Raw genomic sequence first — 23,514 nt, 5'->3', positions numbered from 1 at the left:
CACAACCTTTGATAACTTATTAATTACCTTGAAGGAAAGCGCCATGACAATTGTTCCACGTGGGGATACACTAAAATGCATATGGCCATGAAAATGTGTCAAGTAACTTAGTTACCAGTCTTCGCTCGAACGGCTATCCCCGGCTTTGTAAGGAACAACATATGGTATATCTCCCAAACTAGAAGTTTCTTTGACACGTTAATAAAGTTTCTATCTATCTATCTACCCCAAACCTTTGTTACGTTTGCTCTTGATAATGAGCGTGAATTTTCTTTATCAATACTGTAACGGCTGCCACACTTTTTGCCTGCTGTTAAGAAGACGTGAACAAACTTGTGCGCGCGAGACTCACGTGCGCGTGCTTTGAGGTTACGAAGTAATCTCGTAAGCAAATCACGCGGACCCATTTTAATGTTGACGTGTGCGATTTTTAGAGAAGAGTAGTTGAAGTTTTTTTTTAGTTTATCGTTTGGTTGTTGTCGTTTGCCGTAAGACTACAGTTTTCTGTGTTAGAGTAAGTGTCTGTTTGGATTTCCCGTTTCGCTTCCGAATACCTAACTTATATTGAAGTTCGTTTTGGTTCAATTCTTACAAGCGGGACTGTTATGTAAGTGCTAATGTTCCTTTCCTTGAGCTTATATATAGTTCTTTTGTGAGTTTGTTTGAGTTTTTAGCTAGCTTTGCATCTTGCCTTTATATCGGAATGTTTGGAATGTTGGTTTGTCTATTCGCATTTAGCTTAGCTTCTTCCTTATAAATTCATATTTCAGTTTACGATAAGTACTTGGATACCACGACTACGTTAAATAAAACGATTCAAGGCTTGTCCGTAAAATATATCCTCGCTTCATAGTGTGTCTTCATTTGCGAAACTCAGTTATCGTCGAAATTTTGCTTCGCTTGTGTCGGCCGCTACAAATACATTCACTGAAGTTAACGAACTAGGTTTGCATTTACTGTTTGTTCAAAGAAGTCATTGATATAACCGTTACGACTGAATATCAATCTCGGATTGAGCTCTTAAGGAACAGGAGGTTGATCAACTATGCATATGTCGGCGAAGTGGCGGCTGTGTCGATGAGTTGACCGAAGGTGTCGGTGAATTGACCACTGGTGTAGGCGGGGTGGGTTGACAGTTGACATGTCGGCTAGGTGACTTGCCTGACCGGGTACTCATCAGAAGCCTCGTGTACATTTCAAACAAAAACAGGTGATCGTTGACGCGTTTTTAGAATTGTTTTAATGGGTTGAATTTTCAGCATCTACGAGACACACAAAAGTGTAAGCTCTGTGCGTGATTTAGAATGATTTCGACTCGAAGTGTCGAGAAGTGTGGTATCGTGCGTCTTTGAGATTATCCTTACATATTCCGTTGCTCATGTTTTGTTTTGTTTTGTTTTTCGTCTGACGAGGGGGGCTTCTACCAAGTCTTTCTCTTGCTTCTTCGTACCCAGATCTTCTCGCTCTTTGGCCGCCATACTGGCTTGAATATCGCGCGGTCATTGCGTGATCGGTTGTATACCAAGCGTCTCTCTAATTATCCTCAACCCCACTTAGACTAGGTTTACACTAGAGGAAATTGTTCCGGATTCGTGATGAATCCGAAACGTTTTAGTACCGGATTGATTTTGCTGTTTACACGAAAGTGGACGAATCCGAAATAAAAGCTTCCCGGTTTGGTCATGTCTCCGGAGATTTTGAATCCGGAATTTAAAGTGGGAACTTTGAATCCGATAACTTTTGAATCCGGAAAGTTTTGTCGTGTAACCGCTTTTTTTTCTCGAATCCGTATATTATTTCCGCCTGCGATCTTTTGAGTTTGCGGTGAAACCAAAATGGAGGATCTGGTGCTAACATTGCTGGCGGTTTCCGGCTGCCTAATCTTGTTCCAGGTTCAGGCGATAAATTTCATCATGTGTACCGCAGTATTTCTGAGGAAACGCAAATTATTATTGCAAGGAAGTTTAACGTCAGCCACACTTAATCGCCGACGACGTAGATGGCTTGGCATCTGTCCGACTCAAATTTGCCTCAGTGGCATCTGGATCTACTCTAACCTTTTTTGGGGGAGGCATTTTCACTTTGTCGATCGAACGATAAAACAACAGTGGGCTTGGTATCCATTCCATTTAGAATGTTCCCGGAGTTATCGTTGTGTGTAAACGGTCAGGAATCCGAATATCCTTTCAGTGTAAACGCCTACGAATCCGAATACTCCAAAATTGATGAATCCGGAAACATTTACGAATCCGGAAAACTCTCCTCTAGTGTAAACCTAGTCTTCGTCAGGGAGCATATGTCGTAAATTAAGTCCCGTGGGAATTTTGTGAAAAAAGCAAGTAACCTATCTAGATGTGTTAAGGGGACATTAAGGAACTTGAAAAATGTTGTCGGCAATTTTTTTACTCGTACCGACGGCCGCCATAGAGATTTAAAATGTGATGTATCTGTCTTGGCATGAAAACGAGGCTAGACCGTAAAATGCTTGAAAACCACCGTTAATGGCAACAAATCCTTCCCATTTAAGTGTATCTGCGACATATAAAAAATTATAAAGCATGACACGACGTTTCGACGTTTCCAGAACGTCATTATCAAGTAAACTAAAATAATAAAATCGAGCATATATATAATGAAGCGGTGAATAAATTACAAAACGTTAAATTTAATTACAAAACGTTGTAATTTTTTCACCGCTTCATTATATATATGCTCGATTTTATTATTTTAGTTTACTTGATAATGACGTTCTGGAAACGTCGAAACGTCGTGTCATGCTTTATAATATTTTATCGCAGTTTTTCATTGTCAAATGTTTTACCAAATCTTTACTTATTCGAATATAAAAAATTAAAGCAATAAAACTGATCATGTGACCATGATAGCATGGAAACGAGGCTGAACCTTGAAATGCCTCAAAGCTTATTGATATGAGATGTGTAGTTCACCCAAATCAACGAAATACATGACTGTTACTTTGTTAGGCCTTAAGTACACTTTAGACTGTGATCAGTTACTTGACTTTGGGATTCACGAGATCTCTTGATCTGATCAAAAATTGGGTATTGGACACCTGAGTGCATGGTTTCTCTATACCATACCAATGTCACTCTTTTTTTTTCTATTTCCTAAATTGTAAGTAGCAGCATGGTACATTCCCCTTATTTACTCGTACAGTAAAGTATCAATCCATCAATAAGGTTAAATAGATGAAACTACGGTATTCTTGGCCAGCTGCCCTTATCATCTATTTAGAGGTCCGACGTCATGCACTCTTGTCTATTATGGTAGACGCCTCTGGTTCTGAATTTGTAAAAGCCAAGAAGAACCTAGCTTTTAATTTATGTATCACCTGCCAGAAATAAAAGAATGAAAGTCTTGTTGAAAATCCTACTTCGTACGAGAAAGTTTTGATGACTCTAGTTGTCGATTAGCAAGCGAGACTACAGCTAAGATAGAATTTCTAACAATAACAGAGATGACATTGAAAGATGGTAAAGTCGCAACCATGACCAAGCTACAAGCTACTTTTGAAAGCATTCTAAAAGCGAACAATGTTGCCGATCCAACATGCAACCGAAAGACACTGAAACAGCTATTCCGGAATTAAGTACCTGGTTTAGAGTTCCAAAGGAGCAAACGAGTAAATGAATCTGAAAGAGTAAGCATAAAACAGACAAGAGATGCTGCAGTCCAACTGACTGAAGAGCACATTGCCAACAGTGATCATGGGATGAAAACTTTGTTCGATGCTGCTGCATTACTCCGAAAATCCATATTAAAATGTAAGGAATGGAAATTCTCTGGATCTCTTGAAAACCTTTCCGATAAAAATCTGCCTGTGGAGCTGTACAGTTTCTTCAGATGGGTAATTAAAGATCCAAACAGCTTGCTCTCAGTTGAAAAGAAATTCAGTGAGGTACACAAGCTCGCAGTGAGTCTTGCTCAAAATGTATATCTACCCCCGACATAGCGATGGGGAGGTATGTGTTTTTTGCTATCGACAATATAGACTCCGCCGAAGACACCCCTGATGGGAGGCGCAATTTTCATGACTCAGCAATTACTATATAGCAGAGGAGTGACCCTAATAATAAAATACCCGACTTGAATATCGACACCCCAGACCAGATTCGCTCAATAGGAGAGCTTCCTGAATCAATTTAAGCCTCCTAGAATGTCCTACGCCTCATTCGAAGCCCGTCGAGCCCGTTTACCCACAGTTAACGTTTGGTCTGTTTGCTGAGAATGAACTTCCGCTACAGATCAGGATGCAAGACTTTGCATGGCTGCTTGGACGTACTTTGACCAGAGCTCCAACTGACAGTATGTAAACAGCAGAAACGCAAAGCAACATCACGAGTATTCCAGGGTCGGAGAATCAGCCTGCAAAGACTACAGATATTCTGGTTTGGTCTGGATACAACTCACTAACCAGTGATGCATCACCTGTAACACGAGTAAGAACACCACCTCTGATTGCTTTGTCAGCGCACGAGTCGCAGACCCTACAGACTGTTCTAACTCAGGCCCAAAATATCAAGACAAAGGTGGTAGGTCCAGCTACTGCAGACGGTTATTTCGCTCGACATGGGGCTCTATCAACCCGCAAAGAGGCTGCAAATGGCTCGCCAGGAATTAAAGCATATAATTTTACGTCCTGGCGAACTACATATATTAATACCCCAGCTACGGGCGATCGGAGCGTTCATCGACAACAGTGGACTGGACATGTGCTGGATAGAGTCGGAACTGTACGGTTCCGCAACTGTGAAAAAAATCATCGAGAGCAACCACGTAAAAGAGGGGAAGTGCCCACATTACTACCCTACATGCACTTCCCATTGTACCAGGAAGCGTTCTTTCAGTATCATCCCAATTCACACCACTGTCTTGAGCAGTTGGAAAAGCAGCTCGCTGATGTTTGTATCGAAGACAACGATCAAATGAAAGAGGTACACGAAAAACTAGTTCAAACCATAGATTCAGCGCAAATCGCGGAGAAGATGGAGCCATTTGATGTTCAGAGAGAAACGTTTTTGTTATTTAAAGTCGTGCGCCACTACATGAGAATGGTGATGGAGATGATGCAATTCATACGGGCGGTTGGAACGGGAAATTAAGCACTCCATTTGCAGGCTCTCGAGATATTCACTAAATAGTTCTTGACGCATGACATTATCAACTACGCTCGAATGGTTCCAGTGTACGTAGCAGATATGCAGATGTTCAGTGAATCAGATCCGAGGTTTAAGAGGAGTTTCAGCAAGGAAACTCGGTAGTGAATAAGAACTCCCATGTACCCTTCTGTGCTACTGGTCCAGATAACGCCCTTGAGCATGGCAACCGGTCGATGAAAGTCTCTAGTGGGGGGGGGGGGGGCTAGTTGGTATCACATTAAATTCCAACGCCCACACCAAGTTCTTTCTGATCGCACCCGAGCTGGCAAGGCTAGCAGAGCACGCCAAACTGATGGCGGGTAGTTTATCAAAACCGCCAAACCGTCACCACACCCTTGCTGTAAGGTGGCGCCAAGAGAAGAATGCTGTTGCATGCCGTAGATGCTACAACTTTGGGCATTACGAGTATCGAAATCGTATCTCCAAACACCGACGTCTTTGTCCTGTCTCTCAAGCCCCTCCCAGAGCTATGTGAGAATTCCTCATTTGTGACCGGGAGAGGGCACCGCCGCCGAAAGATACTTCTGAGTCCTATCGTTTGTGCTCTTGGACCTGATAGAACTGCGGTGCTTCCTGGGTTTCATGCCTGGAGTGGAGCCGATGTTACCGAAAGCTTCGCAGATAAAGGGAAGCTGACCTGCTGGAACACATTTATCGAAGCTGATGAAGATAGCGTCAAAGCACTTGCCGATCTGGGTACAGCCTCGCACCCTACATCAAGCACCCTCGCCGCTACTGAAAAATTAGTGTGCCAACTGTATCAGCCCAGGATGCACATTTCCAAGGTGGAAGACCTAAGATGGTTGCTTTTCCGGAAGAAGCAAGCCCAATCAGAAAGACTAACTCCAACGCAAGCTTCATTGAAAGAGGCTATATTGCGAGCTCATTACCGAACGATGACATGGAACAATGACAAGGTACCGAACTCCGGGCTGCCGTCGCCAGAGACTTACGGATGGAGAATAGAGAAAGGTATTTTGAATTACCGTTTTATTTCGTATCGGAATAAAATTGCTGACAGCTTAAATATACTTTTTAAATGCCAAAACCTACGAGATATAGAATACTGTGTTTATTTCTTTAAAGGTGAATGGGTTCTAGTCATTGATCCGGGGAGAAAAAGGGGCTTATTAATCCACTGGATGACGCAAACCATATAAATGATTTCTGGTTTTATTCGATCTATTAAGGAAAACGTTGCCTAATATTAGATAGGGCAAACTAAAGGGCAAACTACAACATAAGCGAACTACAGTGATTAATCGCATATCATCGACCACTTACTTCTCTGACGATATCCAGCAGATTATTCCTCATCACTCGTAAACACGGTGTGGCAGTTCAATTGGGCATCCGTTTGGCAAAATCATATGAAACGCCGGTCAGCGAGGGAACAATTTAGCACGGAACGATTCCTTCTAAAATGAACTTTTAACAGGTTGCGCGATCTTAAGAGGTTACTAATCCCAAGTTTATCCATCCTCGGAGACCCAGGGGCTGAGTCGATTTCAAGTTAGGGCATCAAGAGCCCCTGGGGACATTGTCTTACAAGACTAGTTCCAAACGGTCGCAGTGGTTCTGCCATCTGATTGGTGCCAGAAAATCTTTGTGTTTTTCTGCCCAATCAGAGTGAAGTGTGCTTTAGAGTCCTTTCGTGTGTTTTTGCACGGAAATATACTAGTAGCTCAGTTGCTCGCTATGTTTGTTTGGACCTTGCGACGGAGATTTGCTTGAGGTGAAAAGTTTCAGTCTCAGCACACAATGTAAGAGAAATCGATCAGATTGTCCGCGAAAATCTTACCGGAAATTATACTGATTACTTTCGCAGGTATCACTAGAGAACGTGTTTTAAAGTTTGCGAGGTTTGTATACAACACGATGGTTGCAGTCATTGATATGTCGCTATAAACGTTAAAACGAGCTTTAAGCTTAAATCTTTCTAGATTTTTTCCATTATTTGCTGTGACTGAAACTTTGCCAATCCCGGGAAGTTATTTCGTCGCACGGGCCACGCAGGTATGTCGAGCAACTGGCACTTGCGCAACTTTCCGAACTGTGCGTGCCAAAATCTAATCCCATCTTCGCTTGAAAAAAAAGAAAAGCTAAGCGTGGAAACTTTTCCTTATTAGATGTGGGTAGATGACCCTGTACTACTAAGCTGACATTTGCCATAAAGCAAACCCGCCCTTTCCATCCAATATTTCTTGGTCTTTGGTTTTGTTTTTCCCATTTGAAAACAGCATCGGATCCATTCCCAATGATCAAAGGTATTTAACTTGGTCTTCAACAATCGACAGAAGAGGTGAAATGACAATGACCAAGGGACAAGAAGAGAATCTGTGGCCTTCCTAGCTCAAGAATTTCAACACTCTGGGCAGCAGTTGAAAGATTAAACTCTTTCCAAACCCCTTCGGTAACTGCCCGAAAACATCTCTCCTTCCCACGATGTTCTCGTTAATAAGTTTTTGTTCAGATTTTAATTAGCTAACCGGAAACACAGCTAAGCTTTCTCTTAGCACTTGCTGAAGGTCGTCCACGAACTTAACGTTCTCTGCAACCTTGGCCGTATTGTGAACGACTTTACTACTAAGATTAGATTTTGGCGCGCACAGAAAGCAAACAGCTACGTAGGCGAAAGCGCCAGTTGCTCGACATACCTGAGTGGCCCGTGCGACGAAATAACTTCCCGAGATTGGCAAAGTTTCAGTCACAGCAAATAATGGAAAAAATCTAGAAAGATTTAAGCTTAAAGCTCGTTTAACGTTTAAAGTGACATATCAATGACTGCAACCATCGTGTTGTCTAGTGATACCTGCGAAAGTATTCATTATAATTTCCGGTAAGATTTTCGCGGACAATCTGATCGATTTCTCTTACATTGCGTGCTGAGACTGAAACTTTTCCCCTCAAGCAAATCTCCGTCGCAAGGACCAAACAAACATAGCGAGCAACTGAGCTACTAGTATACGTCCGTGTTAAAACACACGAAATGACTCTAAAGCACACTTCACTCTGATTGGGCAGTAAAACACAAAGATTTTCTGGCACCAATCAGATGGCAGAACCACTGCGACCGTTTGGAACTAGTCTTGTAAGACAATGTCCCCAGGGGCTCTTCATGCCCTAACTTGAAATCGACCCACAGCCCCTGGGTCTCCGAGGATGAAGTTTATCATGAACTTAATGAAAAAGGAAATTAATTCTCAATCAATTCTGACTCATATCTAATTATATACTTTTCTCAACGAAACAGTAATGACGCAACTACAACTAGCACCTGATGCAGTCCTCCGTCTCGTTAAGTGTGGTTGTGCGAAAGAGAGATGCTGTACTAACAGATGTCAGTGTCGTAAGGCAGGACTTAAATGTACCGATCTCTGCAGCTGCAGCCGAATAATGGGGATGAGCTCTACTGCGAAAATGTTGCTCACAGCGATGAAGAAGACGACTTCGAGCCTTCTGATGATAAGATGGTGATGACGATGATACTGATGACGAGGAAGAGGAGGAAGATGATGATGATTAGGATTCTTTTGCCTAAGCTTCTAGCCCTATTAATGTAACAATTGAATATCTTGTTGACTTGCAGGGGGCGATTTGGACTGACCTTACGCGGTTCAAAATATGTTTAAGTGTATTTTAAACTGCATTTAGTTTTCATTCTGTTTGGGTCACGTGACCAGATTTTTACTAAAACCTTACACAAATATATCAGACACACTTTAGTACGTCGAATAAGTAGTTTGGTGGCAATTTGTTGCCAGTAACGATAGTTGAAAGGTATTTTAAGGTCCAGCCTCGTTTCCACGCTGGGACATAAACTTCACATCTTAAACTCCTCGCTGCAGTCTTTGATGCAAAAGAGTTACTTAGATTTGTTAGTTGCACTTAAACACGCGGTTGAAATCATTTTGGTAAAGATTTATCTCCATTTACGACGGTTTTGAGGTATTTTCGTATAGCCTCGTTTTCATGCTGGGATATGAACGTCACAATTTAAACTCGTCTTAGCAGCCGTCGGTGCAAGTCAAAAAATTGCCGACAACATTTTTCATGTTCCTTAATGTCCTCTTAACATATCTAGATAGGTGACTTGCTTTTTTCAAAAAATTCCCACGGGATTACATAAGCTCCCGGACTAACTGGCTCTTCGTAAGTTTTTTCCAAGATGGTGGTCGACCTGAGAAAACCAGGCTGGCTATTCCCCTGGTTCTTTTTTCTTAGGCACAAGTTGGACTTAAACTCTCATACAAGTTAATTTACCATTTCAACTTTGTTGATACATCCAAGTTAATTTAAGACAGCCTGGGACGGTCTTAAATGGTAGTCTGAATTTCCACCCAATTCTCACAGAAAACCTCATTTAAATTTATAGAGTAGATATGACGTTCGCTAAGAAATGCCAAGCGATTCTTAAAATTATTTATGAGTTTTAGGGGACATATTTTCTGGCAGTCAGATGATTTTCCGATATGAAAAAATACCCTGATTGAATTTTGAACGGTATGTTATGTAGACGCCATGCTAAACAAGCATCTGGCATGGTCGCCACAGTCATGGGATTTTTTAATTCCCCAAATTATCACTGACTATTTTTCATGACAAAAGTAAATTTCCCTGATCAACTGAGTTAAAAATTTTAAAATGAACCCTGATAATGGCCTCCAACCTCCACTCACAATTAGCCTCTACACATAACTTCTACCAACACCAGTCACAATCTAGAAATGTAACAGAGAATTCAAAATGTTGGTAAACAATGAAAATTGACTTCTTCTGTGGTAAGAATTTCACTTTTCTTTGACTTGTTTCAAATATGAAAATTTTCTTTAATCCATTTAAGATTGTATAAAGGCTGATAGTTTTGAAAGAAACTGGGGCTGCATCAGTGGGGGTAACGAAATAATTTGGATATATCAACAAAGTTGAAATGGTAAATTGGCCACCGTAACGATTACAAAAGCTGACGTTTTGAGTGTTAGCCCTGCGTTGGAGCGAATAGAGGAATTGTGGGTTGTGTACGCTTTTAAAGGCAGAAAATGGAGCTACGTTATTGGTGGGAACATGGCAATGAGAAAAACAAGAATAAATTAGTGGAATGAAAAGCGTTCATTGATCCCTGTGCTTGGCTGCCAGCATTTAGCCACTGTAATTCAAAGTTTCACCTGCACTCCTTTGACACCAAAGAAATGGAGCCAAATTTTTTTAGAAAACAAATCTTATTTGAAAAGTCCTTCATAGTCTTCCATATCAATGAACTTTAGTTGTAAAATTAGATTTTTCCAATTCAAACTTTTGCTCAGCATTCTAAATACAAATTATAAAATGTACACAATGTCTCTGTTATCCTCTTTGTGCTGTTTTGCAACAGTAATGATACATCCCTCAGGCATTTGATTGTATAACACCTCTTGGTGTCCAAATTCTGATATCAAATTGTAAATTGAAGCTCATTGTATGCTTGATTTGGATAGTTTGAATGATGACTAGACGCATAGCTGCATGAACTCGGGCTTTCAATATCACACATCTGGAGTTATCTTTAGGGGACTGCCATCATTACTGACATCAAGTAATTTCATCATTGCCGGTCATGAATAAGTCTACTTGTGTTTATTTTTGTCTGCTGGAGTGTAATGAATGTTGTTATGATACTAGACAACAATCAGAATAATATATTACCATATAGGAGTAGGTTCCTACAGATGCCAAAGATTGAAATTCAAGGACTTTTCAGTGACTTTGAAGGCCAAGTTTTAGAAAATTGAAGGACCACTTTTGAAAAGGTTTGTATAAGCAATTTTAAAATCATCTTATATTGTTTCTCAGCTTTTCCATGAAAGTACTGTAATTTTCAACTAGAAAATTGCTAAAGAAAAAGCATTGCAAAAATCAAGCTCTAGTCCTCAAATTCAAGTACTTTCAAGGCCTTGAATTTTTCATTTTTAAATTCAAGCATCTTCAACGACTTTCAAGGCTTTTACGAACCCTGAGTAGGTAATGTATTTGCCTTTAACTGCAAGGAGAAGGGAATTTTTTATCTATTATTGGTACTGAGTCACAGTTTGTTGCCAAATGTTCACCCAAGGGAAGCTGTCAGAAATCAGTAGATTGAAGCAATATTACTGTTCAATAAAAAATCTCTGAATATTGAATATTGCTAATGGCCACAATAAGAGAAGCAGTGCTATTTACAGTTTTAGTATATTCAATAAGGGGCATTTGACTTTTATTAAATACCGATAGGGAATACACATATTTTGACCTTTTTGTGGGTTTAAAAATACATCATACTAAAAACTGAAAACCACATCAAAACCCTGTGCATTCATTATTATTTCTTACAAGATTTTTGAGAGTTGATTTCCTGGTGTTTAAATTCCAATAACTACATGATTTTATTATAAAGAAGTCGAGTGAATAGACAGCCACAGCACAACTCACTTTCTGGTTTTACAGGCATGACTCTGAAAAAGGGTACTATTTTGAACTAATCTTGACCCCTTTCAACTCAAATATATCATTGTTATGTATACTCTAAACATAATGTACTAAGCTATTCAGTGATGATACTTCGAGCAGCACTAAAGTAACTTTAGGATGGCTTCTACAATAAATATCCCTTGCAAGAGAAACGCATGTTTTCGAGCCCATGTTACCTTTACAATAGATAGCAACTGCAGTACACCCTATTGTCAAGACAAAATTGTTGAAATTTTTGGATACGAGTGATTGAAAGGCTCTATCTAAGAAGGTACTGTAGCTTCTTGATGAACAGTACCAGTGTAGCTCTCACTGTATTAAAGTTCATAGCCTCAAACATTTTTAAAAGTGTGGGTAATAAATCTATGAACTTGAATTCAACTGATTTCCGATATTCATCATCGACACAAGATCAGTAACAGAATTGATTCCTTGTTTGTTATTGTAAATCAAAGGGCATAAACCAACTCATTGCAACACATTGTTGTCCTGAATTTTTTCCAAATACCAACTTATTAGCTTGGCTATATGGTGCCATTATTATTTTGCTAGGGTCAAAGTACATTGGAGTAGAACCAAGGTTTTTCCCTATATCTGACCTCAGTTGAAATTTACAATAGTTTGATGCGTGTGTCTGACTCTTAAAAAGACACATGGCTCGATTACAAGAAAACATTGATCAATACCGACTTGCTCTATGCTTCAATTTGATTATCCTTCGATGTAACCTCGCAGAACAATTCAACAAATACTTCTTCTCCCGTTGTGGAACTTTTATTTAATCTCACCCTCTTCGTATTAAGCTTACAAACATTCTTTGTAACTCTTCTAACCTTCTCATAGCGACACAGCCAAGAGGACTTCGGAACACTTGGACGAATACGCTCATAAGCAAATTCCTTCAGTTTTTTTCCCTTTCTTCTGAGACGTTTCAGAGTAGCATCTGATATTGCACTGGGTTCTCGATCACATCTAAATACACGGTTGTGTTTATATGTAAACATAATATGAGAGAGCTCGTTTGATGTAGCGGGTTTCGCTTGATATTCCTCGATAGAAGGTTCACTAGTTAAGTATCGTTCGTACATTGATCTCTCGTAAAGTTCGCGGACCACCCGTTCTCAATACGCTCAACATGTTTTTGTGTGGGTCTACCGCGATGTGTGACTTTGTATATGTATTGGCCGTCGAACTTTTTTCGCGTCCACGAAGGCAGCCACGCGCTCTACGGTTCCTTCTACGCATGCCCTTACACCTCACACATGCGCTGTAGTGGAACTGTGTTTTGTGACTAAACGCAAAAAAAAAAAAAAAAAATTAAGCCGAATTTATAACTCGGGCGTTTCCTTCGGAAAGCCCGAGCGAGTAAAATATATTTTTTTAGAATTCCAGCCTTAGAGCTATCAAAGGGTTTATAATTAATTATGTAATTTTGAAAACCATAATCCTGATAGGTAAGCAAACCATTCATGGAAGCACAAAGAGTTTGTTGAAACCAACATTTTGTGCTGTTTTAAGCAAAATGAAACATCTGAAAGCCCTTGAGTATCCAATAGCTAATATAACAGGGGTGAAATAAATATCTTTCACAAGAAAAGGAGCAATATAGGCATTTAATCAACATTCAATTTCATTTTGCAAACTATGCTTACCAACTTCTTAATCATATTAAATACAATGAACTTGATGTTACTCATTAAAGTAATGCAGTATTTGATTTATATTACCGTTGTAAGTAGTGTAATAATTATAGGATTTCAGCATAGTGGTTGTCCATCGGATCCAATGATGACATTTGCATTATGCACCTCATCGATGCATGCGAAGGTGGCTCTGCAGTTTTAGCCTGGAGGCACAGAGTCTTGACCAGTGGGGGCATTGGAAGTCCATTGTTGTTATCATTGCTGAAGCAGCCCTGTGTCACTTTTCTCTCACATCAGAGAGCTTCTGGCATCATGCTTCTTCGTAGTTGGTAGCAGCTTTGTGGATTGAGCCTCTCCATTCTGGTCTGTTTGCAGCATGTTCCTCAAGATCTTTCGGCTTGACATGACACCACTGAATGTTTGCTTTCACAGTGTCTTTGTAACGCAGTTTGGACGGCCTTGGTTTCTCTTGCCGAGCTGGAGCTCACCATACATGAGGCATCTTGGCATCCTAAACTCCTCCATCCGGATGACATGCCCCACCCATCGAAGTTGGGCCTTAATGAGCACAGCCTCAATGCATGAGTGATGAATTGTATGTACTGTGTTGTAGAGTTTATGTACAGGACTTATCAGAATTATTAAATTTGCACCTCCTTGTCCTCTTAGTACACAGTGCTAGGAAAAGGTAAATGAATATTTATTTCCCATCAGATTCCATATTTTACCGAAATCTATTACCAATCTAAAATAAGTTGGTGACTGTTGTCTGATCTAAGAGTCACTGCTTATTACACAAATGCCAAGCATATTAACAGGTAGATGCCAGCAGTGTATTCTTCCATTGTGAAAAGTTTTACAATGCATATGTGTTGCATGAAATCTCTCTCTTCCATTTTATTCCTGCTTAGTTCTTTCTCACCAGCAATGTCTTGGATAGTTAACTGTTACAAGATGATCTACCTAGAGTACAAAATTGAAATGAAAAGAAGCTGTCCAACAAAAGTTTGTAAGCTGACATTTTAAGCATTAACCCTTCACCAGAGCAAATGATGAAGAGTTAATGCTCAAATGGTCAGCTTAGAAACTCTTAACAATGGTCAATTTACACTATCAACTCAGTTGATAAAACAATATTATCTTGTTATACTCCCCCACTGATGCTGCACCTCAGTTTCTTTAGAAACTCACTCCCTTTGTTTGATGCCAGCAAAACAAAAAAATCTCATACAGGTGAGTGTTGTGTAAGACCAGAAGACTTAAGATCAGTCTAAAAGGAAATTAGAAAACAAGAAAATAGGTAATCAACAGTCATTGTTTAGCAAAGTTTGGACTTTTGAATCAGTTTCCTTCTTGGCTGAGACAAAGGCCCAAGTTTTGTACCAATTTTCCAGGACATATTTTTTGCTTAAAAACAGTGTGCCTTAAAACCAATCAACTATATGGCATATATACCTATATATCTGCTTGGATTTGCACAACATTGTTGCAACATTGACATTCAGGTTCATGCCCTACCACAGCTCAGCTAGTGGGTGGACAACTTGTGGTTGGAGGGAAGTTGGGAGTCCACTACAACAGGTTTAGTAAAAGTAAACTTTAGTAAATGCTCCGACGAAGGGCTAACGCTCGAAACATCAGCTTTTGTAATTGTTACGGTGGCCAATTTACCACTTCAACTTTGTTGACATATCCAAATTATTTCGTTACTCCCATCGACGCAGCCCCAAACAGTTTCTTTAGAAACTATCAGCCTTAATTCATTAGTAAAAGTAAAGTCTGTTTACGAGCCTAGTGGCTCATTAGGCCGGTGCTTAACTCCAGTTTCTGTAGCATGAAGCGACTAGGAGTATTTCTACTCCCACCTGGATGGGATGCTAGTCCATCGCAGGGTTACCCCCAGCATTAAATTGCCGGTACCCATTTATACACCTGGGTGGAGAGAGGCACTGTGAGAGTAAAGTGTCTTCCCTAAGAACACAACACAATGTCCCGGCCGGGGCTCGAACCTGGATCACTCTATCTGGTGTCGAGCGCACTAACCATGAGGCCACTGCGCCTCCACAACAGGCTTAGTAGGGACTGCAAAAACCTGATGGCTACCTTTTTGCTTAGAGGAAGGCATCCCAATTTTCAATGGCATGTGGTTGAAAATTGACTTTGAGTTTGCTTTTTTATATGTATATATGTATATATCATACATCATGTAGCATACAACATCAAATTTGTATAAATATTGATTGATGGATGGATGGTGACAAATGGATAGACATCGTGTGCTCTGAGAAACAAAGATAACGATTAATGTTTCCAGCCTTTAATGATAATATTTAAGCTATTTTGGCCTTCTTCAGGTTAAAAAATCACTATTTACAAAATTTTAAATTGTTAAAAAAATCTAAAATCTAAAATCTAAAAAGGTAATAATTGTCAACAAATTATAACAAGATAGGGGGTACATCTTTTAAGGCATGAAAATATGTGGAGTTGTATGATATAATGTAAAAATATGTACATATTACAGGCCAAGGGAGTGAAACTAGAAAGTTATAATATTGTTACAATCTTCTACGTTTAGCTTCATGTGATTTGATAGATTTTCATTTGAGCTGCTTAGTTAAATAAATAAAAAAGACAACTTATAGCCAATGAGAGCAGGGGAATCAACAGATTACTGCTAAATAATAAAATAGTAATGTAGTTACAGTGATTTAATCTCTTTACACTGTGCAACAGATGTGAAGTTCACATCTGAACTCTTACCTTGCAATGAGGCCATGAAGTCATAATGTAAAAAGCTGTGAGGTCCAATAAACCTCTCTGATGAGTGGTTATCACACCAGGTTGAGGTTACTTTTATTAAAGTGGTTATTATTCAATGATAACAAAAGTAACTTGGTTGACGTGACCTTTATAACAATTGATATGAATTACTAGCCAGTAGACTTATTTGTTACCAGTCTGTAATGATTTTCAGTGTAGGATCTCTGAACCATGCCTTAAACTCTTTGGAAGTTGAAGCTAAGTAATGTATTGTGGCACACAGAGTGTAAGAAACCAAATGCATTTAAATTTGGAACTACAAGTATGATACATTCTCTGAACTCTCTCAGCTGCACAACTCAGAAGTTTGTGTCTTAAATTAGATAATGCTGGCAAAGATCACTTCATTTCCTGTTGACTTCGTTTTTGTTTTGTTTTGTTTTGTTTTTTTTCATATATACAAATGTAGATATCATACACAGCTATAATTACACAAAGTTGCCTTTCGTCACTAAGGAAATAATAGTATAGTACTACTAAAATCAAGTTAACTATAAAAATGAGAACCTGGTCCATAAAACCCTTAATAGTCTAAGAACCTGTTGCACAAATGCAAATAGTTTAACTTCCCAGAACATTTGCATTCCAGTAATGCCACAGATCTAGAATGTACATACTAGATACAGACATCTTTCAAATAATGAAAAAAATCACATCACTGAGTTTTGTTCAAAACAAATTCTCAGTTTAATTTACATATCGTTTCTTTAAAGCATCTCAGGCATTTTGCTTATGGAAAAAAAAAGAGAGTCTACAACAAAGTTCCTCAATCAAAAGTACCACTTGCACTTTCTTGTTTGGGTAATTAAATTGGCAAACAGAAATCACATTAAAATAATTCACTCAACACCAAAAGGAAAAGTCTTTGACTACCTAAGCAATCAACCACTTATGGTGAAAGATTTCAATTCACTGCCCTTTTATTACAGAAAAGGCCTGAAAAAGTTACCATTTGTAATTAACTGTGTTGGAATTGCAATGCTCTTATGAAATGGACATGTTAGCACAGCCCATAGTTAATACGCTAGCCTTTAAGTTGACAGGTTCAGATTCAAGTTCTGGCCTGTCATCACATTGGGTTTTTTCACTCTCATATTATCCCTCTTAATCTAGTCTAAGGAGTTACAATGGTAACCTGCATGGTACCAGGTTACCATTGTACCATGCATGGTACAATGGTAACCAGAATTGGCAGAATTGCATCCAGGGAAGACAGGAAAGAGAAACAAAACTAAGTTTCTTACTACAGTAAAAAACTAAATTTCTTAAAGCCTGTAGCTAGATGGTTAATCACTAGTCTCCAGCCCTAAATAGACTCAATGCATTAATTTTATGTCAAAGACATTTGTACAATTCTGGGATATCCCTAAAAGGTTTTGTTACATTGATACACCAACTCTCTAAAGACAAACATAACTAAAATGAATTTCCACAGCCCCAACCCTTTACAAATACCCAAACTATGTATACACAATAACTCAAATACTGAGTTTCAGTGTTAGAGGCCTTAAGGCGTGTCCCTTTCACTGAAATCTGCACATATTGATGAAATTACAAACAAGACCCTTTGAAGTACTTTCTCCATCTACAAGTATTCGTTTAAAATAAAAAAACAAACAAAACAAAACAGCAACAAAGCTTATCATTTAGCTTATTACATTAAGGTTAATTTTGAGCAATGGCTTACTTTCTATTCTAACACTGAGACACTTTCCATCAAGGAAATAGGAAACAATTTAAACAGCCACTGGAAATTGTAGTGTAGATACCTGTAGACTGTATAATATTTTGGAAAAGTAAAAATGTGCATGCAATTATTATTTAGGACCATGTCTAGAATTACATGGAAAGCACAAAATTGTATGGAGGTAGGTAGATATTGTGGTAAAAGCTTAGAGGATAATAAAATCAAAGCTGAAAATGTATAAATTAGTGGTACTTGCTTACAGTTGTGTTGTGTCTTTGGTGCATGTGGTTGGTATAAATACACTTTCCTCAAGACTTTTGAAATTCATCAGAAAAATATGGCAGAGTCTGCACCACCTTAAAAATATTGGTCTTTGTCATGGTTGCCACAGTCAAAGGTTTTGAAATTCCCTGAGTTTTCCCTGGTAAATGCAAATTTACCTGACCAACTGAATCAACAATTTCACAAACCAGTCCCAGCAATGGCTTGCAACCTTCCCTCAAAGCCATCCTCTCAACCCATAAATTTATGCTTTTAGCAAATCACATACAGTGTACATGAAAAGATAGCTCCTTAAGGTGACAAAGAAAAATAATTGATTTTCTAGGAAACTCAACATCAGCCTGCTGTTGAATTTTATCAAAAAATATTCTACCAATTTTGCCCCTTTCATGTCTGTGAAATGTACCAAAGAATTTCAAATGATAGCAACTTGAATATTACAAAGGGAAATGACATATTGTTGAGGAATCTGTGAACTGTAGTGAACAATGTACATGACATCACAAAAAAGAAAGTGTCACCATCTTCTCTCAAGGCCGAGACCAACTTCATATTTACTTGAAATTTTACTTTTCTCTCTATTTTTTAAAAAGATGTCAGTTTCGCTGAGTCAAAGTTTAATTATCTAACTTTTCCCTATTCTATGGCAACCATGACTATTTATTTGCAAGCATTACTCCAAGTTTTCATCTATAATTCTAGCTGCCATTCATAAAACAAAATTGTGCGTTGTACAACCTTGAAATCTCAAGGACCAAATTTGGTGAAAAGTCTCTGCCATACAGCATGAAAAGAAACCTAAACCACCACAAAAAAGTCCTTTTAATGAGATGGGTTCAAACAATTACCAATTTCTATTTTTTTTCCATCAACTTGGCTGGCAACTTATAGAAAAACATTTGGTGATTGTTGCTCAATTCGTTGAATTGAATGATTACGTACTAAAAATGAGAATCTTAAACAACCTGGAAACAAAATAACAAAATAAGCGAACAAATTGTCTATTAAAAAATTCTTAAAAGGAAATTTAATTTCCCTAAAAAACACTAATATGTGTCAGAAGTCAAAATCATTTACTCTGTTGAAATTTTGGGTCAATAAAACTTAACTTCATCAAATAAAAAGCAAATGAACCAATATGACCTAGTAAGTTTCTACTAATCTAAGTACCACTAACCTAAGAGTTCACCAAGCAAGTCTAGGTTAGGTATTGATCCAGTGTAAGTTGTTTCTAGATTCCCTTGATTAATAGCTGACTGTTCAAGTAGAGATGTGAATGATGGTGCTTTATCAAGTGAACTGAGAGGTGAAATCCCAGCATACTGTGCATCACCTTCCCTCACAGATGAATATCGCTCAGTCATTTCTCTGAGGGGCACAGAAGAAGTCTGGAATTCACTTCCCTGTTGTAATACTGAATCAGACTGCTGTTGTTGATGAATGCCTCCTCTATACATCATTGATGAATGTTGTGACCTGGGAGCTGCAGAGTTTAGGTCACCATTAGAAGAAGGTGGCCTTCTTGTTAACAATGGTACTGTTTGCACAGAAGATGATGATGAAAAACCCATGTTGGAATTCATCAAGTAAGATTCTCTATCATCTACAACATTTTGGGAAGGGGTTTGTAAAACACCTCGCAGAAGACTTGCTTGGCTAGATCCCAAAGTATGTTGCATTCCGTGGGAGAAATTTTCTTGTGGTTGACTATTTGTGCGATGATAAATTGGAAAAGAGTTTCGCCGCTGATAATGGTAAGTGTTGGTTTGATCTGAAAATCCAGAGAGGTCTCCCTGGTAACTACCAATTTGTGGTTGGTACTGAGAGTCAGAGTTTGAGTAGGGTTGGTTTTGTAATGGTGGCATTGACTTTTGACGCTGAAATTGTGTTTGTGATCGTGGCATGGTGTATCTTCCAACATCATGTGAAGAGACTGGTCCTCTTAATCCAGCCACCTGTGATGAAGATGAAATAACTGGTTGACTTTGAAATTTACGAGAGTACAGCTGTTGGACTTGTGAAGGCATGTGGGTGAGTTTTGGTAAGCCGTCCTGTTGAAAACCATAAAATGGTTGTGGTTGCTGTTGTTGTACTGGGGGCTGCGACGATAGAGCCATTTGATACTGCCTAGATAATTGTTGCCGATTGTTTGAAATGACTGACAAACCTTCAGGATATTTACCTGCTGTGTAGGGATGCCTTAAACCGGGAGACTGTTGACCTGTTGGGCCAACAGGATACTGACTTGAGTGTTGTTGCAACTGGGGTTTTGGTCGTTCTTGGCTATCCCCAAATGACACCACAGGCTGACCCTGAGGAAATTGTGACTTCCTAGCAATTTCTTTCAGTTGAAGAGATTGTGGGCGATTCTTTTTTTCATCAATACCAGGCAGTGAAGCTCTGTCACCTACACTTGGGTGCACTGACGGTGATGTAGCAGGTGCGCTGTCTTCATTAAAGCGTTTAATTACGTTTTCAAAATGTATGAGCTCCTGTCGTATGTAGTCTTCGCCGTTAACAACAGTTCCCGGACCATTTTCAGAATGCGTGGATTCGTCGCAAGAATTGATCGCAACCTTCTCTCGCTTGAAATCAAGCGGTAATCTGTGGCATCCACGGGGGTAAGCTTCTGTGCCGACAGATTCTTGAATTGAAATAGGATTGAACTTGTTTTGATGCACTTGAGTTGGAGCATGTGTTATCTGGTGTGGCTGATTAACCGAAACGACAGGGCTTTGGCCCTCTGTCGACGGAGCATGCAAAATACCATCTTGTCTCTGGTGCTTGCTCATGTATTCCCCACCAAGGTTATCATCATTCGATTCCACGTACGTATTCGGTGTACTGTTCATATTTTGCTCGTGTTTTCTCTTCTTCAATAGGATTTGCTGCTGGCAGGATAAGTACAATAAGCTACAGTTAGTGTGAAATATGAAAAGTAGTGCGCGTGTTTAACACTAGACACAAACTAAACAATTGGATCGATACCGTTAACAACAGCCCCGCATTCATGTCACCATAATGAATGCCCATCAAAACATATGCTGAAATGTCTTCCGTTAAAACAACGATCGTGCATCAACACAAAAAAGATAACTACGTACCTCGCGTATTTGATAGATGGCATTAGTCGATTTTTCAAATCCGTTTGCTGTTTGTTGCTGTTCTACTTTGCCTTCGCCGTCATTTTGTTTTGATGTCTTCCCGTTCATGTTCATCATCCTATTGCGGCTATCTAAAGCACGTTTGTGCAAATTCAGTGCTTCTTGTCTTTCCATGTCCTGAACAGCTGGCAGAGACTCTGCATATTGTTTCTGGCAGTCATAGTGCCGCTTTCTGTACTGGCTGAAACGCTGCCGCAGTCTATCCATTACGGCTTGGTGCGATGCATGTCGTGGTGAAGTCATTCCGGCACTAGATCGCGAGCCCGTTTCATTCATCCTCAAAATGATTACTCACTCAAATCCATGCTAAGAATTTTAAAGCCCTGATATTGCGCCTTTCTCAGCTTTTATCTTAGCGAAGGTAACCCCAGTTAAACGAACGATTTTCTGTACGTGAAAACGGATCCATCCGAGCATTCCAGCCGTACTCGCCGACGGTCAGCCATATTTATTTCGATTAGCAGCAACCCTCGAGTGAAGCCATGACGTCACAAGGGCCTCTCAGGAAAGTTGTCTTTCATCAACGTTGAAGTTAAAGCAATAGTTCGCTCCCAATATTTTCAATAGCACTTGCAATGTTACGGCTACCATTTCAGAATCGACTCAGGGCATATTCCCTGACCTCACAAAAGGCTTCAAATTAGGATAGTTTGACCAGCCAAATATTGCTATTGATCTTATTTAACGTTCTCACGTATTCTCACAGTAAAAGTTGTCAAGCGTAGTAAATTCATCTACATAATATTTCACCTACTTTCTAAAATTATGAAAGTGACTACGCTCAGTGACCCAAAGTAATCACAAATGTTTCAAACATGGTACAAACCTTCGCCTTTTATGTGAAATTCTAAATTCATTAGTGATGATATCAGAAGTAAATTTCTCTTTAATTCACATCGTGGAGTATTAATATCTGATTGGGTAGTTTACTAGATTGTTATTGAGTGGGTTTTCATCATTGCCTGAAGCTGATTGGAACAAATACAATCAGCTTATCTTTGAGATACTGGCCTTACCTCCGTTACGACTGTCACGCTGTTATTAAAAAAGGAAAATAACCCTGAAATGAGAGTAGTGGGTTGAAAAAAGAAAATACGCAATACTTGAAGTCCTCATTACCAAGGACATCTCACAACGAGAAGCTTGTTATTAAAACAACAGATTCCATTTCTTAACATTTGATCAATATATCCAGTATTACCAACACTGAAAAGATAGGTAAAAGTGACCGCAAGTCAAAATTAAACGGCAAATGACTTGAAACATTATTTTTTGTTTATGTGCCAATCACCTCATTGGCGATAATCTATTTTAAATCATAGAAATAAGTAAGTGGGTGCTACCCGTCAATTGTAGCTTTTGGGTCTTAAAACCCAGGTTAAAAAATTTTATCAATAGCTTTTCAATCTGCGATGTAATTTAGTTTTTTTCAGGAAGTCGCAGAAGCTGCTAAGACAAGCAATGACGATAATATCACTGATGCCTCATTCTCCATTGGATTTTCGAGGTTGTTTCCACAGTTGAAAAGAAACTCCTGGCGATTACAAAAGTCTCGAAACCAATCATGAAATAACTGCTCTGAACAAATCAATCAACTTATTTATCAATTCATTTGTTAGTTTGTTTGTGTATTCATCTAATAACTGCTTTGTAGCATATCTGGTTCCTCTTGGGCCCGATGATCACCAGCTGTTCGATCAGTAAACAAAATAACCTAATGGTAAAGGGTGAGAGTTTCTAAAGAAACTGTGGTGCTGTGTCGGTGAGGGTAACAAGGTAATTTGGTTGTATTAACTAAGTTGAAATTGTAAATTGGCCACCATAAAGAGTTAAAAGGCTGACGTTTCGAGCGTTAGCCCTTCGTCAGAGCTCTGAATCACCTGGTAGAGGTTCGCCTTCAGCAAATTCGCAATTGTGTGCTGTTTTTATTGAGGCGTTTAATTAAGTTTTCAAAATGGATAAGATGCCGTCTCTTGTTCTCTTCACTGGTAACCACGTGCACAGTTTCTGGGCCATTTGCAGAATGCGTGGATCAGTCATGGCAAGAATCGTTCGCAGCCTTTTCTAACTCAAAATCAAAATGTATGAGCTCCTCTCCTATACACTCTTCATCATTAACCACAGTTACCGTGCCATTTTCAGAATACATGGACTCATCGAAAAAATTGATCGAACCTCCTCTTGCTTAAAGTCAAATTGGAGTTTTGGTCGTTCTTGGCTATCCACTGACAAATAACACCACGGGCTGAGCC

The 23,514-nt window shown here is 39.2% G+C and overlaps 2 protein-coding genes, 1 long non-coding RNA gene and 1 pseudogene across 4 annotated transcripts in view; 2 read left to right on the top strand and 2 right to left on the bottom strand.

The window, feature by feature from the left end:
* The window catches only part of LOC111326084 (periodic tryptophan protein 2 homolog), a 29,452-nt gene extending 29,224 nt beyond the window's left edge, over positions 1–228 (bottom strand). The window contains exon 1 of the mRNA XM_088734181.1: positions 28–228. Within this exon, the coding sequence (XP_088590307.1) occupies positions 28–81 (54 nt within the window). The 5' untranslated portion in view covers positions 82–228. The remainder of the gene's footprint in view (positions 1–27) is intronic.
* Positions 229–361: 133 nt separating this feature from the next.
* The window catches only part of LOC148723558 (uncharacterized), a 26,645-nt gene continuing 3,492 nt past the window's right edge, over positions 362–23,514 (top strand). Inside the window, exons 1-2 of the long non-coding RNA XR_015991992.1 lie at positions 362–607; positions 10,870–10,966. This is a non-coding gene — a long non-coding RNA (uncharacterized LOC148723558). The remainder of the gene's footprint in view (positions 608–10,869; positions 10,967–23,514) is intronic.
* Positions 5,218–9,018, top strand: LOC148723559 (uncharacterized; annotated as a pseudogene).
* Positions 15,608–21,730, bottom strand: LOC111326094 (uncharacterized). Of its 2 annotated transcripts, none has more exons than XM_022930022.2 (2): positions 21,203–21,730; positions 15,608–20,989 (listed from the first exon to the last, which is right to left on the bottom strand). In XM_022930022.2, exons 1-2 carry the CDS (start codon positions 21,536–21,538, stop codon positions 19,271–19,273), a joined length of 2,055 nt encoding a protein of 684 aa, XP_022785757.1. In that variant the 5' UTR covers positions 21,539–21,730; the 3' UTR covers positions 15,608–19,270. The 2 variants fall into 2 exon arrangements, with proteins under 2 accessions (XP_022785757.1, XP_022785758.1); XM_022930023.2 differs by having other exon boundaries at positions 15,608–20,986; positions 21,203–21,729.

This window comes from Stylophora pistillata, chromosome 9 (genome assembly GCF_964205215.1).
Source record: "Stylophora pistillata chromosome 9, jaStyPist1.2, whole genome shotgun sequence".
In the NCBI taxonomy this organism is placed as follows: domain Eukaryota; kingdom Metazoa; phylum Cnidaria; class Anthozoa; order Scleractinia; family Pocilloporidae; genus Stylophora; species Stylophora pistillata.
The sequence above is the reverse complement of the archived record's forward strand: the minus strand, read 5'-3'. Positions and strand labels throughout refer to the sequence as shown.